The 17,500-nt window shown below is 37.8% G+C and overlaps 5 protein-coding genes across 10 annotated transcripts in view; 2 read left to right on the top strand and 3 right to left on the bottom strand.

Annotated features, from left to right (window-relative positions):
• Positions 1-439: 439 nt before the first annotated feature.
• Positions 440-1,903, bottom strand: LOC110423826 (HSP20-like chaperones superfamily protein). The gene is made up of 2 exons (XM_021438223.2): positions 1,292-1,903; positions 440-1,207 (listed from the first exon to the last, which is right to left on the bottom strand). Exons 1-2 carry the CDS (start codon positions 1,437-1,439, stop codon positions 939-941), a joined length of 417 nt encoding a protein of 138 aa, XP_021293898.1. The 5' UTR covers positions 1,440-1,903; the 3' UTR covers positions 440-938.
• Positions 1,904-2,005: 102 nt separating this feature from the next.
• Positions 2,006-4,689, bottom strand: LOC110423825 (zinc finger MYND domain protein). Its single transcript, XM_021438221.2, is given in 3 exon segments — positions 2,006-3,663; positions 3,666-4,302; positions 4,508-4,689. Coding segments are annotated over 2 exon segments (1,896 nt in total). The 5' UTR covers positions 4,261-4,302; positions 4,508-4,689; the 3' UTR covers positions 2,006-2,362.
• Positions 4,690-5,596: 907 nt separating this feature from the next.
• Positions 5,597-9,408, top strand: LOC110423935 (polyadenylate-binding protein RBP45-like). The gene is made up of 6 exons (XM_021438370.2): positions 5,597-6,058; positions 6,530-7,001; positions 8,506-8,552; positions 8,629-8,759; positions 8,856-8,952; positions 9,049-9,408. Exons 1-6 carry the CDS (start codon positions 5,714-5,716, stop codon positions 9,217-9,219), a joined length of 1,263 nt encoding a protein of 420 aa, XP_021294045.1. The 5' UTR covers positions 5,597-5,713; the 3' UTR covers positions 9,220-9,408.
• A 744-nt stretch (positions 9,409-10,152) lies between these two features.
• On the top strand, positions 10,153-11,443 carry LOC110424740 (putative F-box protein At1g67623). Its single transcript, XM_021439395.1, has one exon. It carries the CDS (start codon positions 10,452-10,454, stop codon positions 11,169-11,171), a length of 720 nt encoding a protein of 239 aa, XP_021295070.1. The 5' UTR covers positions 10,153-10,451; the 3' UTR covers positions 11,172-11,443.
• Positions 11,444-14,449: 3,006 nt separating this feature from the next.
• LOC110424738 (DNA binding protein) overlaps positions 14,450-17,500 on the bottom strand; it is a 4,271-nt gene continuing 1,220 nt past the window's right edge. For 2 of the 6 annotated variants that reach the window (XR_002445919.2, XR_002445920.2), the window contains exons 2-3: positions 15,450-16,944; positions 15,125-15,257 (exon numbers count right to left, since the gene is read on the bottom strand). Coding sequence is in view for 1 of the 6 variants with exons in the window: in XM_021439393.2 (XP_021295068.1) it covers positions 15,574-16,869 (1,296 nt within the window). In the remaining 5 variants the exon portion in view is untranslated. Of the gene's footprint in view, positions 14,577-15,118; positions 15,258-15,375; positions 16,945-17,500 lie in introns of those variants that run through there. The other 4 variants (XR_002445921.2, XR_002445925.2, XR_002445922.2 and 1 more) reach the window with 4 other exon arrangements.

Here is a 17,500-nt window from a genome sequence, read left to right as displayed (position 1 = left end):
AGAATTCTGTATGTGCTTGATGTAAGATTGAATTAATCTATTTTCTTCTTTTGAAGTGCTAGACGTGGTGGCCAGAGACTTCCTGAGTCTATCATTGCATTTTTGTTCTTAGTTAAAGCAGTTTCCAACTAATAACATTAAACTAGTTGAAGCTAAAGCTGTGACCTGCTGCAGCACCGCCCATCTGATAAGGTTCCCTGGTTGGAACCTGTCCAATCGAATTCGATTGCTTCGGGGAGTTCAAGCTTTGCGCAAATCTAGGCTGCAGAAGATATCTTTGGCCAGGAAAAGGATAAAACAGGTTGCAAGTTGCAACATGGTGAACAACATAGTTTTAGTGTATTCAAAGCAAGTTGCAATTACTTAATTCTTATTATTCCTTTATTTTATTTAGTGTTGGAAAAGATCTTGTGGTGATCCGTGGTCCATGGCTGCTGCTCCGCACATTCTCATCTTTTGGCCAGAGATATCTATCCAGCCACTTCAAGGGACCGTTTGTGTAACTAAACTTGTACCCAACAGGGAAGCCTTCTTACAGAAATTTGTACAGCAAACAAGGCCTAGAGGCTTTGGTCGACCCAACATGGTGGAAGTTAAAGCTTTGTTTGGTTGTCAGTTCTCTGCCGCCTTGGCTTCAACTATTTCTCTCAGGTCTCAAATTGGAGACACGAGTTGCCTTCTCTCTGTCGGGTAGGTGGAAGGAAATTTCAGGTTATGTTCAACCAATTAGAGTGAAATATAAAGTTGATGCCAATATCCATGGACAGATTACAGCAGCAGCCATAGTTCCATACCAAATCAAATCTTTCGTACAACAAATTCCCAAACCAATCACACCCACAAACAGGCTAACAATTTAATGGAATTGAATCATTGATTAGAACCTATTCTTAGTAGCCTAACTAACCAAGTAGCCATTTATGTCTAACTTTCCAATTTCAGGCAGCCCTTGCAAGAACTTCAAGCCTCTCGGGAACATCTGCAGGGTCGATATAGAAACCACTCCTCCTAAAGGACCTTGGCACTGTAACTGTCAAGACCCCATCTTCATATCCGGCTGATATTGCTTCAATATCTATCATTCCAGGGAGCCGGAATTTCCTCATGAAGTTCCTGACTGGTTTGGTTGATTCATGAATGGCCTCGGTCCTGATTATAAGATATCTTGAGTCCTCAAGTTCGACTTTTATCTCCTCCTTCCTCGCACCTGATATGACAAACATGACATGAAACTAAATTCTAGTACAATACATAACAAAGTAAAAAGAGATGTTTTTCCCTAGTGACTTACCAGGAAGATCAGCAGAGTAAATGTGAGACTCTGGGGTCTCTGTCCAACGAACGTAGTTTTCGGGAAGAAGCTGGTTGGAGAAAAGGGCAGGAGATGAGAGGAGGTAATGCCAGGGAGAAAGTTGGTATGATGGGAAGGGGAGCTCCATTGCCGATGAGAGGAAATCTTCGTGGCTGCAGTCTGGGGATAAATGAGGATTTGGGTTGGCTTGACAAGTGGATAGAGAGAGAGTAGCTTGCACTTTTTATAGGCCAATTGGGCAAGTTGGGGTTATGGGGGCTTTAATTGGGACGTCATTGGGCATGCAAAGTTTCAAACTTTATGGTACGTTTCAATCTTGAGGGAATTGATTAATTGAATCATGGCTCATTCATGGAAAAGGGTTGTTCTTGAAATGACAGATTTGACCTTGAATGGCTTCTGGAAATGAGTTGGGCAAATCTACAAGTTGCAGCATGCGGCTGTCGAAAACGATATGTTCGTTTTCACCATACAACACAGAACTCCTGGAATATTGGAAAGGGTGAAGTGAATTCCAATATTTGTTCATAGAAAGTTGTCAAACGAGGTCACAGAACCATGCGAGTGGCTCCCATTTCTGATGGTTTTGCACTACAGCTAAACATAGGAAGAGCTTCAGCATAAAAGAGATCTTAGTTTGCTTTCAAATGCAAACATATGTGCCACTGCTAATTCCCTAAAAGGCTCAGACGCTTTGGAAAAAGTTTTATTGCAGTAAAATGTAACACAAAATGTTTATGTCGATGCAAATGGAAGCTAAACAGAAGGCAAATGTAGTAGTTTCACAGTCAAAGGAGGAATATAAAACTTGCTCTAAGCCTTTGTACGCAACACTCAGAAATGACAGAATAACCACAAAGTTCACATCAACTAGCTGTATTCAACTCAATAACAGAAACAGGTTGTGTTACATTGAAATTCTCATAGCTAGATTGTCTCTCAGCCAATTTGTTATCAGCAGGTAAAGCCCGCACCAGCATAATATCTGCTGGTGCATATAAAATCATGTAAAACAGAGGTTTCAGCATCTGATAATGTCTGAGTCTAGAGTCATGTGTTTACCCCCAGCACAAATCCATTGCTGTAAGAAGGAAGATTGCTGGAGGAATCATGATTCTTCACTGGGGAACGGAAGGGATTTGGTGTCACAGGGTGGGTGATGTGCAGTCCAGCACCACGTAGAACCTGTTTAGCATTTGCACACAAAATTTCTGACTGCTCAGTGAAGAAGGCTGGAATGTTCATGGCTTTGATCAAATCAAGAGCACCACCCCAAGTGGCATACCTATCCAATACACAGTTCAGTGCAACTATAACATGGGGGGAAGGCAGGTAAGTGGCTTCTTCCTGATAAACACCCCTTACAAGATTCACCCTCACTCTGCTACTTATTCCTGATGTTGTGCCTGACAAGGTCGTTGGTACTTCAGGTCCAACCATAACTATTTGTATATTACCCAACCCATTTAATAAGTGACTGATCTCAGCAAATGCTGGCATCCAATCCATCTCCCCTTCAGGCCCCAGGTAGAGAAGAATCACCTCCTTTCCTTTGAGTAAAAGATTCTTTGCACTGATACTGAGAGCCGTCAATATATAATAAACCGTCAAAGGGTGGGAAAGAATATCAGTAACAGGGCTTGACAATGGCAGCGATCGAAGGTTGTAGTACTCGGACCAACCAGAAAGAAGGATAGGGCTCGAGATCCCGTCTCTTAGATGACTGTGAAAAGGTAAATCGCGAGGGTACTCTTCATCATCTAGCCCACCCCATGAGTCCCAGAGCCCACCTTTAGCTGGAAGGAGACCAAAAGGGCAGTGAGAATAGCAACTGCACTTCCTTCTCCACATCCCTTTCTGATGGATACCCAATGATTCAAGCCATTTACAAGGTTGGTCAGCAGAGCAAGGGAACATGAATATTTTCATTACAAGTTCTTCTTCCCTTTCCATCATAGCTTTGTACAGACCACACATGCTTTTATGTGATTCCTTCCAGTGCTGCTTTTGGCAGAGAGAACCACAGTAGACCACTGCTCGACATCGTCCGCAGCAGAGAGACTGATCTCCATTAACTTCTTTCTCACACATTGCACACTGCCTTGAGCTGGAATTTGAGTTTACCCTTATATCCGTGAAGGCATCCTCATTTGGTGGCTCTGCATACTTGGTGGGTGTTGAGCTCGCTGTTGAACTTGTTTTTTCGTCATATGCCTGACCAGGCGGATGTGAGATTGTAACTGCTACAAGTTCATGACCTCTAGCCATTTCTGGAGGCCACTGTATGTCTACTGTCTCAATAAATGGATCAAAACATATCAACCTTGACCAGTTTGGACCACCTTCTTTTCCACCTGAAGCAATGGGTGTACCAGGGAAATGGCTCTCATGAAAGCATAAACGAACTTTAGCTCTCCCAGGGTAGGATTTCTAAACCGAAGCTCACCTGAAGAAGTGCAGCGTGCAACATCAATAACAGGAAACCGATCATTCCCTGATGCTTCCAATGACAATGACTTGATCATTTTGCGGTTTGAAGGAAACATTAATGTCTCAAGCTCATATGTGACCCTCAAAAGCTCCACATTTGCAGCTCGAATTGTCTCCCTTGAGCCTGTCATCTTCTTAGCATCATTTTCAGATCGAAACATGTAAAACCCAATATCCCCACCATCTCCTCCAATGAATTGGGCACATGGAAAAGGCTGTTTTTTGCCAGCCCAATCTGAATCTTTCCCAACTCGGACACCAAAGAAATGCCCTGGGCGCAATCTCCTCCAAGGTTCAGTTCTATATAGCGCCGCAGAAGCCTTAAAGATGGACTTTATAAAAGTAGAAGCAATGCCATCTACCTTCATAAGACATGTCCCGGATCCAGGACCGAGGCCAGGACCAGAACCAAATTGCTCCTGAAATCTATCGAACAGGTTCTTCAAATGGTAATCCATTCAGACCCCTGGTATGAAATCTAGTCAAATCCTTGACGACTCCTTTGAGATAACAGGACAGAAGACAACAATTCCAGTTACAAATCAAAATCTGTCAAAAGATCTCACAAGATTATCACTTTAGCTCAGAATTTTCTCCAAGACAAAAGCTTTAAACTTCAGTAAAGAGCAACTACTCCAGCTAGTAATTTCTGTACACACTAAAACTGCTTAAAACTGGAAATAAGAATGGAAATCAGTTGATTACCTCCACATGGAAGATAAAAGGTTAAAACTTCAGACCATGTTTAAGCTGAACTTCAAATTCTCCCTCAAAACATTCAGATTCAGACGAGTGAAAGAGCTGCCTAGATCTGTTGCCTTTCAGACAGTGAAGAATTACAGTAAGAACACTGACCACTGCCCAGTAAAACAGCCACCAGGGAAACTGATGACACAATTAAAAAATTGTTTTTTCAAATAAAAACATATAAGTAAAATAAATCGGTGATTATTAGTGTGTTTTCGTGCCATGTCATATAGGATTAGATACAAAATATATTAAAGTTAAACATGTTTATAATATTAATATTATTTATATTTTAAATTTAAAATATATATATTTAATATGTATATAATACGATATGATATAATTATACATTTGTTAACGTGTCAATAAATGATTCGACACGATTGATAATATAATTAATATATTTAATATAATTAAATAATTTTTTAATAATTAAATATAATTTTATTATTTAAATTTAAAATTAATAAAAATAAAAATAAAATAATAATAAATAGTAAAATAAAATTTAAAATTAGAGTTTAAGTATGATATAATTATATTTTATCTTTATAAAATTTAAAAATTTTATTAAAATAATTATTTAAAATTATTTAAATAAAATAAAAAGTATTTAATTATTAATTTTTAATAATTAATAAATTATATATATATATATATTTAAACATAATAATATGATTAAATATATTTATATATTTAAATATAATTAATATAATTAATTAAATATATTTTAAACGTGTTACTCTAACACATTAAGATATGAAAAATGTATCAAACATAATTAGATATAAAATACGTTAAAATTAAAATTAAAATTATTTAATCTTGTATTTTTTGTATCATATTAATATGTTGTATCTAAAATTATTATATCTAATTATTAGAGCCTAAATCAACGATTAAAGCATGATTCAGGTCCACAAAATAAAAAATTATCAAAATATACCTAACGCCCTACCTATCAATGATAAACAGAGAAAAGCCAAACCCATTTCAGTCTTTTCACAGGAATATCAGCTTACGTGCCCATTATTTAAAAGCTCTTCCTTTACCAACGATTACTCTCTCTCTTTCACATCTCCCAAACCTTACATGATCTAGGGTTAGGGTTTCGCTCTCTATCAGTGTCTCCAGCCCCAGAAAACCAAAACCCCTGATTTTAAGATGATGCAGCAACCAGCACCCGGAGTGGTTCCACCACCAATGGCTCCACCACCGTCCATGGCGGCAGCTCCACAGACCCAGCAACAGTACCAATACCAGCAACCGCCACCGCCTCCTCAGCCGCAACAACCTTACATGATGATGAACATGATGCCACCTCAGAGCCAGCCTACACCCATGTGGCCCCAGCAACAAGGTTCGGCTCCGGTGCCAGGTCAGCAACAGCAGGCGGGTCAAGCGGGTCAACCCGCCAGCGCCGATGAGGTTCGGACTTTGTGGATCGGAGATTTGCAGTATTATATGGATGAGAATTATCTCTTGAGCTGTTTTGCCCAAACGGGAGAGGTATTTAATGGCTTTTACTTTTTATCATCTTGAGATTTTGTCTTCTGGGTCGTTTTATTCTTGAGGGGTTTTGTTTTGATGTAATGTGTCAATCCGTGGTTTCTGTTATTTTGATTTCTCAGATGGGTGTTTAAGTTTTTGTGTTGTTTACTTTCTCTGGTCAAATGCATCAAGAAAAGATTTTGGTAGTGGATTTGTTTGTTTATCAAGGTTTTATATGTTCTATACATAATGGTTAGGAGACTTGATGTAGATTTGATATGTTTTGGATTTTCGAAGTCATGTTCTGTTTTTGACTTGCATTGAGGGCTTTAACTAGGATGCTGCTTAGACTAGCAAGGATGTAGATTTGAAACGTGGGTATTTATGTTGGTTTTAGGTGTCATTGTTACTAAAATTGTTTGTTAAACAGATAAGTAAATATTCTCCTTTTATGATGACAGAGTTTTTACCGTCTTGATTCTGTTGCAGGTTGTTTCAGTGAAAGTTATCCGTAACAAGCAAACAGGCCAAGTGGAGGGTTATGGGTTCATTGAGTTTGTTTCACGTGCTGCTGCTGAGAGAGTTTTGCAAACATACAATGGTACACCAATGCCGAATGGTGAGAATAACTACAGGTTGAACTGGGCATCATTTAGTTCAGGCGAGAGGCGAGATGAAACCCCTGACTTTACAATTTTTGTTGGAGACTTGGCGGCTGATGTTACAGATTACATGCTTCAAGAGACTTTCAGGGCGCGCTTCCCCTCTGTGAAGGGTGCAAAGGTTGTAATTGATAGGCTCACTGGACGTACAAAAGGTTATGGGTTTGTTAGGTTTGGAGATGAAGCTGAACACAATCGTGCTATGACGGAGATGAATGGCGTATTTTGTTCAACTAGGCCTATGCGTACAGGACCAGCTACTAACAAGAAGACTATTACTGCACAACAATATCCAAAAGGTATGTTTTCAGATTTGCCCAAGCCTTTTGGGATATTTTGATCCATTATCTGCGTTAAAAGAATGGCATAAGATGTTTGAGATTGAATACATTTTTTTGAATCTTCTGGTGCTCTTTTATGTGGTATGTAATGTGGATTTTATGTCCTTTAAATATCATTGATATTCATATTTATGAATTATCAGTTTGAAAGGGTAAGGTTGGTGGTGCTAATTTCCAACTATTATTTGTTGTGAAGCGTATGTAATTTTATTTTAAGTTTTCTCTCTTTCAGTTATTCTCTGGTCGATGAGCAGCAGTTTCCAAAAGTCATTTCCTTCCTGCACTTTCCTTTTAACATTTGGGCACCATAATGCTATTCAAATCTTGAAACTTGCAAAAACTTATAAACTCCTGTTGTCTCAGAGCAGGGCGTCAGGTGGCTCTATCATCTTGGGGCCTGGAACTGATTTCAGCTGAAATGGTTACCCCCTTAGTCCGTGCCCTCACCTAGGTCAGTTTTTGTGTTAATGTCTCGTCCTTTATTTGAGATTTCTGTGGCATCTCTCATGCTACATTTTCAAAGTTCATTTCAGTTCTATTGGTTGAGCTGTCAGTCAACTTACTTTTGCTTCTCTGGTTAGTAAGAGATTTCAGTCAAGTTACATTTCAGTTTACCTTTAGAGCCTTTTCTCCTTCAGTTTTACAAAACAATGAGATTTGTAATTTCTTATGTACTGTTTCCTTGTGCCTTTACATTTTAGCTTGATCTGATTGCTTAGTCCTGCTGCTCTCGATGTCTATTTCTGGTTACTGTACTAGAGTTTTTTGGTCATGTGTATTTTTAGATTTCAGTCAGTGAGAGCTCATACTGTAGGTCGTAGCTTGTCAAAAGCATGGATGTTGGTATTTATCTTACGTTTGTGATGAGTGCTGTCCAGGCACTTATGTAGTTGTCCTCTTAGCATTTTTCTTCATTCTTCTTTTTATCCATGGGGTCTCGTCAAGTGGGAGTTGGTTTTTGCAGGTTTTAACATGTTATGTCTTGACATGTATATGAAGTTTTCATCAGCATAATTCATTGTAGGAACTGCATTCTGGGAAATGATTATTTTATCTCCTCTTCGTGGCTCCTTTCCAAACCCTTTGCTGCTTACCAATTCATGTGTATATTGTTACTTTATTGGGATATGCAGGAAGGCCCACCCTATTGGTCATACATTGGGATCATGCTGTATGTTTGGTGTTTAGTATTGTATATTCAGTACATACTCTTTTATGTGCTTCTTTGATCATGTTTCTATGAATCAAGGGACATTGGTCTTGTACCTATTATTCAAATAGGTGACACAGTTTTTAGGTTATATGTATTTTCTCAACTTTTAAGTGACAACCCCTGGAAGTGTAAGTACAAGATTCATCAAAGGAATCCTGTCTATGCATAGTGTTGTGTTTTCTCATTTCTCGTGTAAATGCTATTCCCTTTTTGTCGTCCTTTTGTTATGCCTTTATTTTTCATATGCAGCTTCATCTCAAGGGGCTCAGAACGAGAATGATCCGAATAACACAACTGTGGGTACTTTGTTCACTTTCCTTGAGGAACATACTTTTATGTAACATGTTTTTGATTTTACATATTTCTGTGTAGATATTTGTCGGTAATTTGGATTCTAATGTGACGGATGACCATTTGAGAGAGGTTTTCAGCCCATATGGTCAGTTGGTGCATGTGAAGATACCACAAAACAAACGATGTGGATTTGTTCAATTTGCTGATAGGTAAGGAAATGCTGCTCAACATTTCTTAAGAAATCTATTAAGGGGAGATATAATGCTCATGTAATTGGTTTGTTCTGTGCTTGTGCTATGCATCAGGAGCTGTGCAGAAGAAGCACTGCGAATGCTAAATGGGACTCAGTTGGGAGGACAAAGTATTAGGCTTTCATGGGGCCGTAGCACATCAAACAAACAGGTGAGTTAGATGATTTTGATGGCCTATTGCTTTTTTCTTGGTAATTCTGTATATCCTTGAGTTTGATCCATGCCTTTGACATGTCTTGTATTGCAGCCCCAAGCAGATCCAAACCCGTGGAATGGGGGATATTATGGGTATGCTCAAGGATACGATTATGGCTATGCTGCTGCTCCCCAAGACCCCAACATGTACTATGGAGGATACCCTGGGTATGGAAATTATCAACAACCTCAGCAGCAGCAACAACAAGTCGGATATAGTTAAAAGTGCTACTTTGTTATTTATGGCTGTTTTATGTTTACTAGTATGGTGAACTTACGTTACTTGATCTCTCCTTGTTTCTCACTTGGGGGAATAAATTCAGGCTGTGTTATTCTCTCTGCTAATAGCATATGCACTGTATAACTCTCCTTTATCACAAAATTTTGCACTATTCTTGGGTGTTTAGCTTTAGCCGTTATCAGATACTGTTGCTTTTGTGTTATATGCACGTAATGGTGAAATTGTGGCCTTTGGGATTGAGGAAAGTTCAGTCGGGTCATGGGTGCATCATAATGATACGAGTGTTATTTATAAGGTGTTTTTGTTCAATTTGTTTCAACAAATCCCATGGTTATTCTTAAGTTAAAAACTGCTTGGAAAGCCTGGAAAAGCGGCCATCGGCCTACAATGGCTTGGATGCTAAGTTTCCCATATCTGCTAGTCATGATTCAATTTTTATATAGTCTTTGTCATGATTGATCGATTGATTGCTTGGTCGGTACTCACTGGATGGCTCCTGGTTTTGTTTCAACTCATTTCACTCAGCTTCGCCTCCACCCTTTTCTCTCTTTTGCGTTCTGATGTTGTTCAAGTATTAGACAATACATGAGCCTGGATTTACCATTTTCATTATAGAATTTAATAAGTAATGAAGGTATTGTGTTTCACTATTATAGCTTTAAAATTTTACAAATAAATCTGTCAAACAGTGAAGCTTCATACGTTTTAGTAAGGTCAAGAGGCCTGCTGAACTTTGAGAAAGTATTATATATACATGTATTTCGAATTCCTAATAGAAAATCTTATGGAATAATGTTCATAGTAAAATTGTGTTTGGAGAATTACAGGGCAAAAGGAAGAAAAAATATTAATTATTGGACATTTTTTAACCAGATACAGAAAAATCTTTTAAAATTAAATAAGAAATTATTGAATCATAAATCCTGCGAACTTGTATTGATATTAAAATAATTGGACATATTAAGTAAATAAATTAAAAAAAAAAGACCAATAGAATCAGCTGTCAATAATAAACAGGAAAACTTAGCAATAAAGAAATTATTGCATTAATCCTTGGTATGGTAGGATTTCCTTGTTCTACCAAGTAGGATTTTAAGGTAGGATTTCCTTTTTCCTACTCCTTAACAATTACGGAGTCCAAGTTCCCTTCTTATATATAGCTAGCTTTCTTCTATACTTTGTTTCCACGTTAACGCACTGCTCCTTTGAGAATTATGAAGCTGAGAAAATCTAGCAATATCAAGTCTCTTCCAAGAGAGATGTTGGCAGAAATTCTAAAGCATGCGGCTTCCAATTCAATTACTGATTTCGTCAATGCTCAAATAAGTTGCAAGGCTTTTCTTGGAGCATCAAACGATTATCAAATCCTTGAGAACGTTTCGATGGCGAATATCAACTTTGTCCCTTGGTATAAATGCGAGAAAATCTTTTTGAAAAAATGCAAAGATGCCAAGAATTCAGAAGCATTATATAGGAAAGGGATGATCAATTGTTTTAATAGAAGGAAACTAGAGTCAGGATTGTGTTACCTGAAGAAAGCAGCTGAGAAAGGTCATTTCGAAGCCAAATATACGTATGGCATTATCTTAATTTGTTTGGGAGGTGAGCTTAAACGCCAAGGACTTCAAATTGTGTCTTCTCTCGATCGCACGAGCTCCAACACAAGATTCAAGATTGCTAGTTGCCGCTCGAAAACAGAAAATATGTTGAGCAGCATGTGGGTCTATGTGTCTTTAGATAGGCCAAAAGAATCTGCAAACAATGCAAAACTCAACTGCAAATGTGATGACATTATTACGCCAAGACCAAACCAGTGGGAAGCAAGCAATAATCTACATGATAACCTCCCTTGTTGTGACTCTTGCTTTTGGGATCATGAAGCAACTTTATTTTCTAACATGCTTAGGAAATACCTAATTAATAAAGTTCAATAATCCTTGTTGATTCAGTGCATGTAATCTAAATTTTATATATCTATTCTTTTAATCTTGTATTGGACATATAATTAAATTTACTGATTTAAAAGTTGTGATCATGTACTTGATTTTGATAATTAAAGATGACTGAAATATTATTGATTTAGATATCTTATAGAGCAAAGTAATTAAACAGAACAACAGACTAAACAAAATCTTAAATGTTTACGTACGAGAAAGCATATTAACAGTTTCTAGGTACTGTAGCATAATCCAAACTTACAGGATCAAGCTGAAGTCATTTGCTTAATTCTACTCCCTTGACCATTCAAGCAGCAATGCATTGTATTCCCCTCTCAGGCTGCTATATTTATCGCTCAGGTTATTGAAAGCTTCCCTTCTCGCATCTGGGATATCCTTCTTCTTCTTCTCCAGGCAAAGCTTCACAGTGACAATGTCTCTTAAGCTCTTGGATCTTTAATGTTTTCTCCTCACGCTGTTTCTGCAGTGTTTCCAACTCTGATAGTGCTTTGGCTAAAGCCTTTTAGGAGAGTTTAGTGTTTGAGAATTCAGATAAACAAAAGCCAAAAACAACAGCTTTACTATAAGCTATTCTTATTAGCTACTCTACAATTTACTTTCATACTGGTTGTTTCTGATAATGTAATTAATTAATAATTGAAGTTGGTATAACATTATTAGATTCTATTCTAGATTGTGAATCAGATGTTACTTCGATTTCAGAAAAAATAAGATGCATGATATGGGGAAAGAGAAGAGATCTGACCACAACTTGGTATGTATGGATTACATTAAATAAACTTTTTTTTTTTTTGAAAAGCTTACATTAAATAAACTTAAATGCTAATTACGAAAGTATCATTAACCTTGGTTCTCTTCTAAGCCAAAAGGTTGACTTTACAAGGGTTCTGATATGTTTCAGAGTTGATTCAAGGGTAAGACAGTCCTTCAAAAGATTCTTGGTTTACCATTATGGCCGTATGTGAGGTAGATGATATTGCTACGCAAAAGTGAAAATGCAGGGTGGACAGCCTTATCCTTAAAGGTTTAGAGAACCAAGTAACAGCAAACTTCAAATGGTTCAAAAGAAAAAGTAATTGAGCTACCTGACAACATTTGGAAAAAAGCATAAGAGCTCACTATTCAGTTATCAAAATTTCTTTCTAAGTGGCTAGCTTGTAAATGCCTCAACTATCTAAGGCTGGTTATCAGTTACATTTCAAAAGCCTCAAGGGAATGTTGGTTATATTTGTAGAAGCCCCACGAGTTACATTAGATCTAAAAACTAGAAAGATAACTTTCTCTTCAGGGAAAAGGTATTGAGATATTTTAATTAGTTATAAAATAAATATGTTCAGAATTTATGATGTCAAATCTGCCTGTAGAGGAAAAAAAACTAATAAAGAGTTGTAAGAATTTGCCACCTGGAGGCTTGTAGGAGCTGCCACTGCCACCTTTCATGATGTTTACAGATTCCTGCAGAAATATTATTGTCAGGGTCTTTCCTATATTGCCTCTCACCTCTACCCTTCATATGTAAATGCTTCTTAATCTCTGGGTAATGCCTTCTTATCACTTCTTTTCTCCAGGACTCATTTATCTAATTCAACTCCTCCAAAGAAGAGAAGAATAAGGATCAAAGAAGAAATCTCATGGATGGAGAAACAAACTACTCAAGTTCTCAGAATGTCCCATTGCAATTTGTTCTAGTCTTTTATGAGAATTTCTGTCTTTTTCCATCACTTAAGAGAATTGTACTACTTCCTTCGTAGAATCTTCCACTTTCTTTTTTTTTTTTTTCAGATTTGATATCTACTTTGAGTTTGTTAGCTTTCGTTATCAGTGTTATGAAATTAAAATCTGCAACATTTGGATAACATCTTCAGCAATTTACTCAGTCAAAGAATCAAAGCTCCAATTTGAATGGAGCAATGTGAGAACTGAGAGGAATTACAGGTTACAATAAAAGTTCTACTCTACTTGTAAGGAAAACTATGTGGTGATACAATCAAACTGGTTAAAAGAATTCTATATATGTACATAAATAAGATCAGCTTGGAATAACCAGACAGGGTAAACCAAAATTATAAATTAATGGAGTACTGCATAACAACAATTACCCCAAGAGCTTCATAAAAACATCATCATACTTCTAGTGATAATGCTCCTCAACATAGCGCAGTCCACAATATTTGCATACAGCAGGCTCCTTGAAGTCAAGGCATATGAATTCAATTAGGTGTTCCAAATCATGATTACTGTCTGCAACCTATGTAGAGTATATCCTCTTCCTTCGGCTTTTAGTTGGTTTTGCTTCTATTACTAAGCAAACAATATTTTGAAAAATTGAACTTTCATGGATATACAAAAATACATGATTTTACTTTTATTCAAAACTATCTTTTAGTATTATGCATCTTAGCCATTTACTTGTTTTTATCAAATTTAATTTTAAGTTGCTTATTGTGCCAGTACATAATTCACCTACTATTCAGATTGTTCACAAAGTGTTAAGGAAAATAATGATCAGAAACTAACCTCCTTCACAAGCTACACATGCACCATTAGTTGACAATGAGTTAGAAAATCAGAAGAAAATGTGTATGTAGAATGACAGCAATGGAGCAAACATCCTATTTGATTTGTCTAATACCACACTGAAGGCCAGAGTCCCTGCATTATTGGCAACTACTCCATGTTTCTGGCACAAAAAATTTCCTTTTGAGATTAAGCAGCCTGGGGCTTAGCAATCCCACACCTAATTTGGTACTTATTTCCCTTGTTCTTTATTCATTAAAGGGAAATCGAACTGGAAACAAAATTCATTCTTAAGAACATTGAAGGCAACAAATCTAGCAAACAACCAGAAGGATTGGAAAATGTACCGGCAGCCTCCACTCTCCAGTTGCTTCTGAAGTTCTTGGCCGACAGCATCATTTTCAGCCTGGACAATAGGCACAACGATAAACAAAGAACAAGAAAAAGACAATTAAGACATGTAAAACACAGTCGAGACTCTATCTACGTGGAGTTCAGCAATCCTTCTAAGTTGAGCTTCTTCACCCCCCTTGGAAGATGGAAGTACTGCAACCAATGCATCAAACTCTTGAAAGTAGCGGTAACAATCAGTAACATCTGACATAAGGCCATGAGACAAGGAACTGATTTGATCCAATCATCAGATTATACTACTAATCGATTCCTAAGATTGTGGTACTAACAAAAAAAAAAAGAAGAAAACATAATTCTGATAAAATCAATCACCCTTCCTCACCTGTATAGCAGCCTTAACAAGAGCAGCATTCATAAGCCAAGGTTGGTCGGCAAAATTCGCCGAGTCCCCAGTGGGATTAGCAAGGGGTTCTGGGTAATTAGGGGAAAGCCTGATGAGTGAGCATCTCTCTGCAGCAACCCAGAAGTGTTGAAGGCTAGGGCAACTATTGCATTTACTTGTTCTTGTAATTGGGAAATTAAATCCATCTTCCCAAACAAAAGAGAACCCACAGTTTATTAGACAGATTGAACACAGAAAAGCCAATAAAAAAATTTCTGCAAAACTTTGGCAGCTGTTACTTCAAAGTACTTGGTCTTGGTGCTTCGTAACTGCACACTTTTGAAGACCCAAAGACAAAAGCGTGAGCTTAAACGGGAAATAAATGTAAGCAGGTAGCCTCAGAGGCAGGAGTGGGCGTGTCATATAGGCCTATGGGGTCTCGACCTTCATGAACTTGGGCAATTGGAAAAAATTCAACTGAAAAGCAGTCATTTGGGACTACATTCTGTCAGGAATTAGACCTAGTTCCTGGTCTAGGCCCATGAGCTATATGAGGTTCAAGCGAAGTTAGGATAATTGAAAAGTCCTGAACAATTCCAAACCCAACAAGCATGGTCCTTGAGACATTTAGTCAAATATGAATATCAATAGAGACAAACTTGGAAATGAAATTATCGTTACAACATCATTCAATCAATATGAATATCAATGGAGACAAACTTGGTACCTTTTAACACATTAGTCTTTTTTGATATGGCATCCTGTCATCAACTTTTTCTTTCTATACTTTGGCCACATCACATGCTTACCTATAAATTTCAATAAAATGGAAAAGAGAAGTCAATCTTGGAAACAAGCACACAATGCTGTTAAAGACTGCAAATATATCTTCATCACACTTTGCAGGCACGAAAAATGCAATGGAAATGAAGTCAAAAGGTAAAAGGTAAATTGCAAAGCGTTTCCCATTACAAACAATCCAACTTAGAGACAAAGAGTACCTAAATTTAAGTATTTTCCTTAAACTCTCAACTATCCTCAGTCATGACTTACACAAGTCATCCTTCAAGCCTTGACTTCTAAGGCTCATTCTATTCCCGCCTCTAGTTTCACAACTCGAGAAAACTAAGACTGTGCTGGTGGAATGGCATCTTTGGTTTTACTTTCCACGCTATTGGTGTTGGCAGCCATTGAGGAACTACTAACTTCAGACACAACCCTTCTTGGAACATCAGATTCTTCAGCAGCAGGGCTGGATTCAGATGGAATTGTTTCTGCCCCGAATATCATTATAGGTAGGCTGGTTGATACAGAGCATGGAACTGTCACAGTAGTTGTCGCAGTATCACTTGCAGACAATCCATCCATGTGAGACTTCTCATTTCCACATATAATCTTCTTAGCATGCTCCAGTTGAGTATCTTGTGAAATATCTTTATCTGGCCTTGATGAAGCCTGTTTTTCAAACATCTTGATTCCAGTGGGTTCACAAGCCATGGATTGAGGTTCAGGTTCAGGAACATTGGGAGTTTGGTTGTTACCAAGGTCAAGGCTTTTCACATCATCATGAATCAATTCCTGTGGCTTAAGGTCAGAACTCAAGGCCTGACGTTCAACTTGAGGCTTCAGATTTACAGTATCAGTAGCTGGCAAAGTAGCGGTAAATGTTGCTGACACTGGGTCCGATGCTTTAGGTACCTCCACATCAATATTTGGTCCTTTCATCAGTTTGAAGGCCTCAAATCCCTCCAGTGATTGATCCTGTCCAACAGCTTTATCATTCTGCAATCGAGAACCTAAGATTTGTTCTTGCAGGACCTTTTGACCCAGGGGAAGACCTGTGTCATTTATTCGCAAGTTACTAGCTGGAGGACTCAGAATAGAGGCAGATTTGCTCTCACTAGCAGTTGCGGCACCAGACGGAAGCCCAGTATGTAGACTTTGGTCTGGAAGGTTAGGTGCATCATTTTTATTCTCAACAGGTTTCTCACTCTTCCCAAACGGAGGACCCACAGCACGGTGCTGACTTTGAGGGTTTACAAATGGGATAGAAATCTCTTTTCTTTCGTACATCTTAGCATGAGGAGCCACATCATTTGCAGCAGTAACTGGAATGAATCGCCCTGGTAGAAATACAACACCTCTCAGATGAGTGTTGGTGTCACCTACCTTAACATTAAGAAGATATCCAGCATCAAATGAACCTTCAATGACACCAGAAACCATCTCGCCAACCATTTCATCAGAGGCTGTGTTACTTGTTACCATACTCTGCTTGTTTTTCATTAGAATGGCTGATGCAGGTGTTACAGGTGTGCTGTCCCCTTGAACACTCTCATCCTTGCGTGGACGCCCACGTTTCCGCTTCGTAGGGGTATCCGCTGAAGAACATAAGCTAGCGCCTTGATTCTGGCTGCTCATCCTGAACAAATGGATGCACAACCTCCTTTATACTATCTTAGTATAATTCCTTTGCGATAGTCTTCCCAAATTTTCCTGCAATCACGAAAGCAATTAAAATTTTTGACATCGATATGACCAAACAAGAACTGAATGCATTAGAATAAATGGTACAAAAACAATAGTCAATAAACAATATGCTAATACTTCTTTTGCCATGCTAGGAAATCATATTGCACAAGAATCAACCATACCAAACTATATGATATCTTGAAATCCTCTAGGCTATCATTAACATAAGATTGCCTATTGGTGCAATAGCTATGTGTTCTACTTTGAGTAGGCTCAGGTAATGGTCCAAAATTTTGATATTCCCATGTGCTCAATGCCATAAACAAATTAGAGTAATGTTTTAATTTTCAAAAGCTTTCAATACAATAAGTGGATTAGATTTGAACAGCTAATATACCGACCGAATAAAAGGGCAACTGGTGATGAACTAAGATAAGCATGCCAATAAGGTTGTCTATGTAATAGATAGATTCAGGGACAAGCCATATTGATATAGAATCAATTACAACAAATCTGTGATATCTTAAATTGATGCTTTCCAAGATTTGGGCACCTAAGCAGAGGATATACATTCATGATG

Source organism: Theobroma umbraticum, unplaced genomic scaffold (genome assembly GCF_002168275.2).
Source record: "Theobroma umbraticum cultivar Fairchild unplaced genomic scaffold, ASM216827v3 scaffold_204.0, whole genome shotgun sequence".
NCBI lineage: Eukaryota > Viridiplantae > Streptophyta > Magnoliopsida > Malvales > Malvaceae > Theobroma > Theobroma umbraticum.
This window is presented reverse-complemented; position numbering and strand designations above follow the sequence as displayed.

Excerpts from the sequence above, each read along its gene's own strand:
- LOC110424740 (XM_021439395.1), top strand. The coding sequence starts at position 10,452 with ATGAAGCTGAGAAAATCTAGCAATATCAAGTCTCTTCCAAGAGAGATG.
- LOC110423935 (XM_021438370.2), top strand. The coding sequence starts at position 5,714 with ATGATGCAGCAACCAGCACCCGGAGTGGTTCCACCACCAATGGCTCCA. Across the intron at positions 6,059-6,529 it reads GTTTTGCCCAAACGGGAGAG|GTTGTTTCAGTGAAAGTTAT; the intron begins GTATTTAATGGC and ends ATTCTGTTGCAG. Across the intron at positions 8,953-9,048 it reads GTAGCACATCAAACAAACAG|CCCCAAGCAGATCCAAACCC; the intron begins GTGAGTTAGATG and ends CTTGTATTGCAG.
- LOC110423826 (XM_021438223.2), bottom strand. The coding sequence starts at position 1,439 with ATGGAGCTCCCCTTCCCATCATACCAACTTTCTCCCTGGCATTACCTC. Across the intron at positions 1,208-1,291 it reads TTACTCTGCTGATCTTCCTG|GTGCGAGGAAGGAGGAGATA; the intron begins GTAAGTCACTAG and ends TTGTCATATCAG.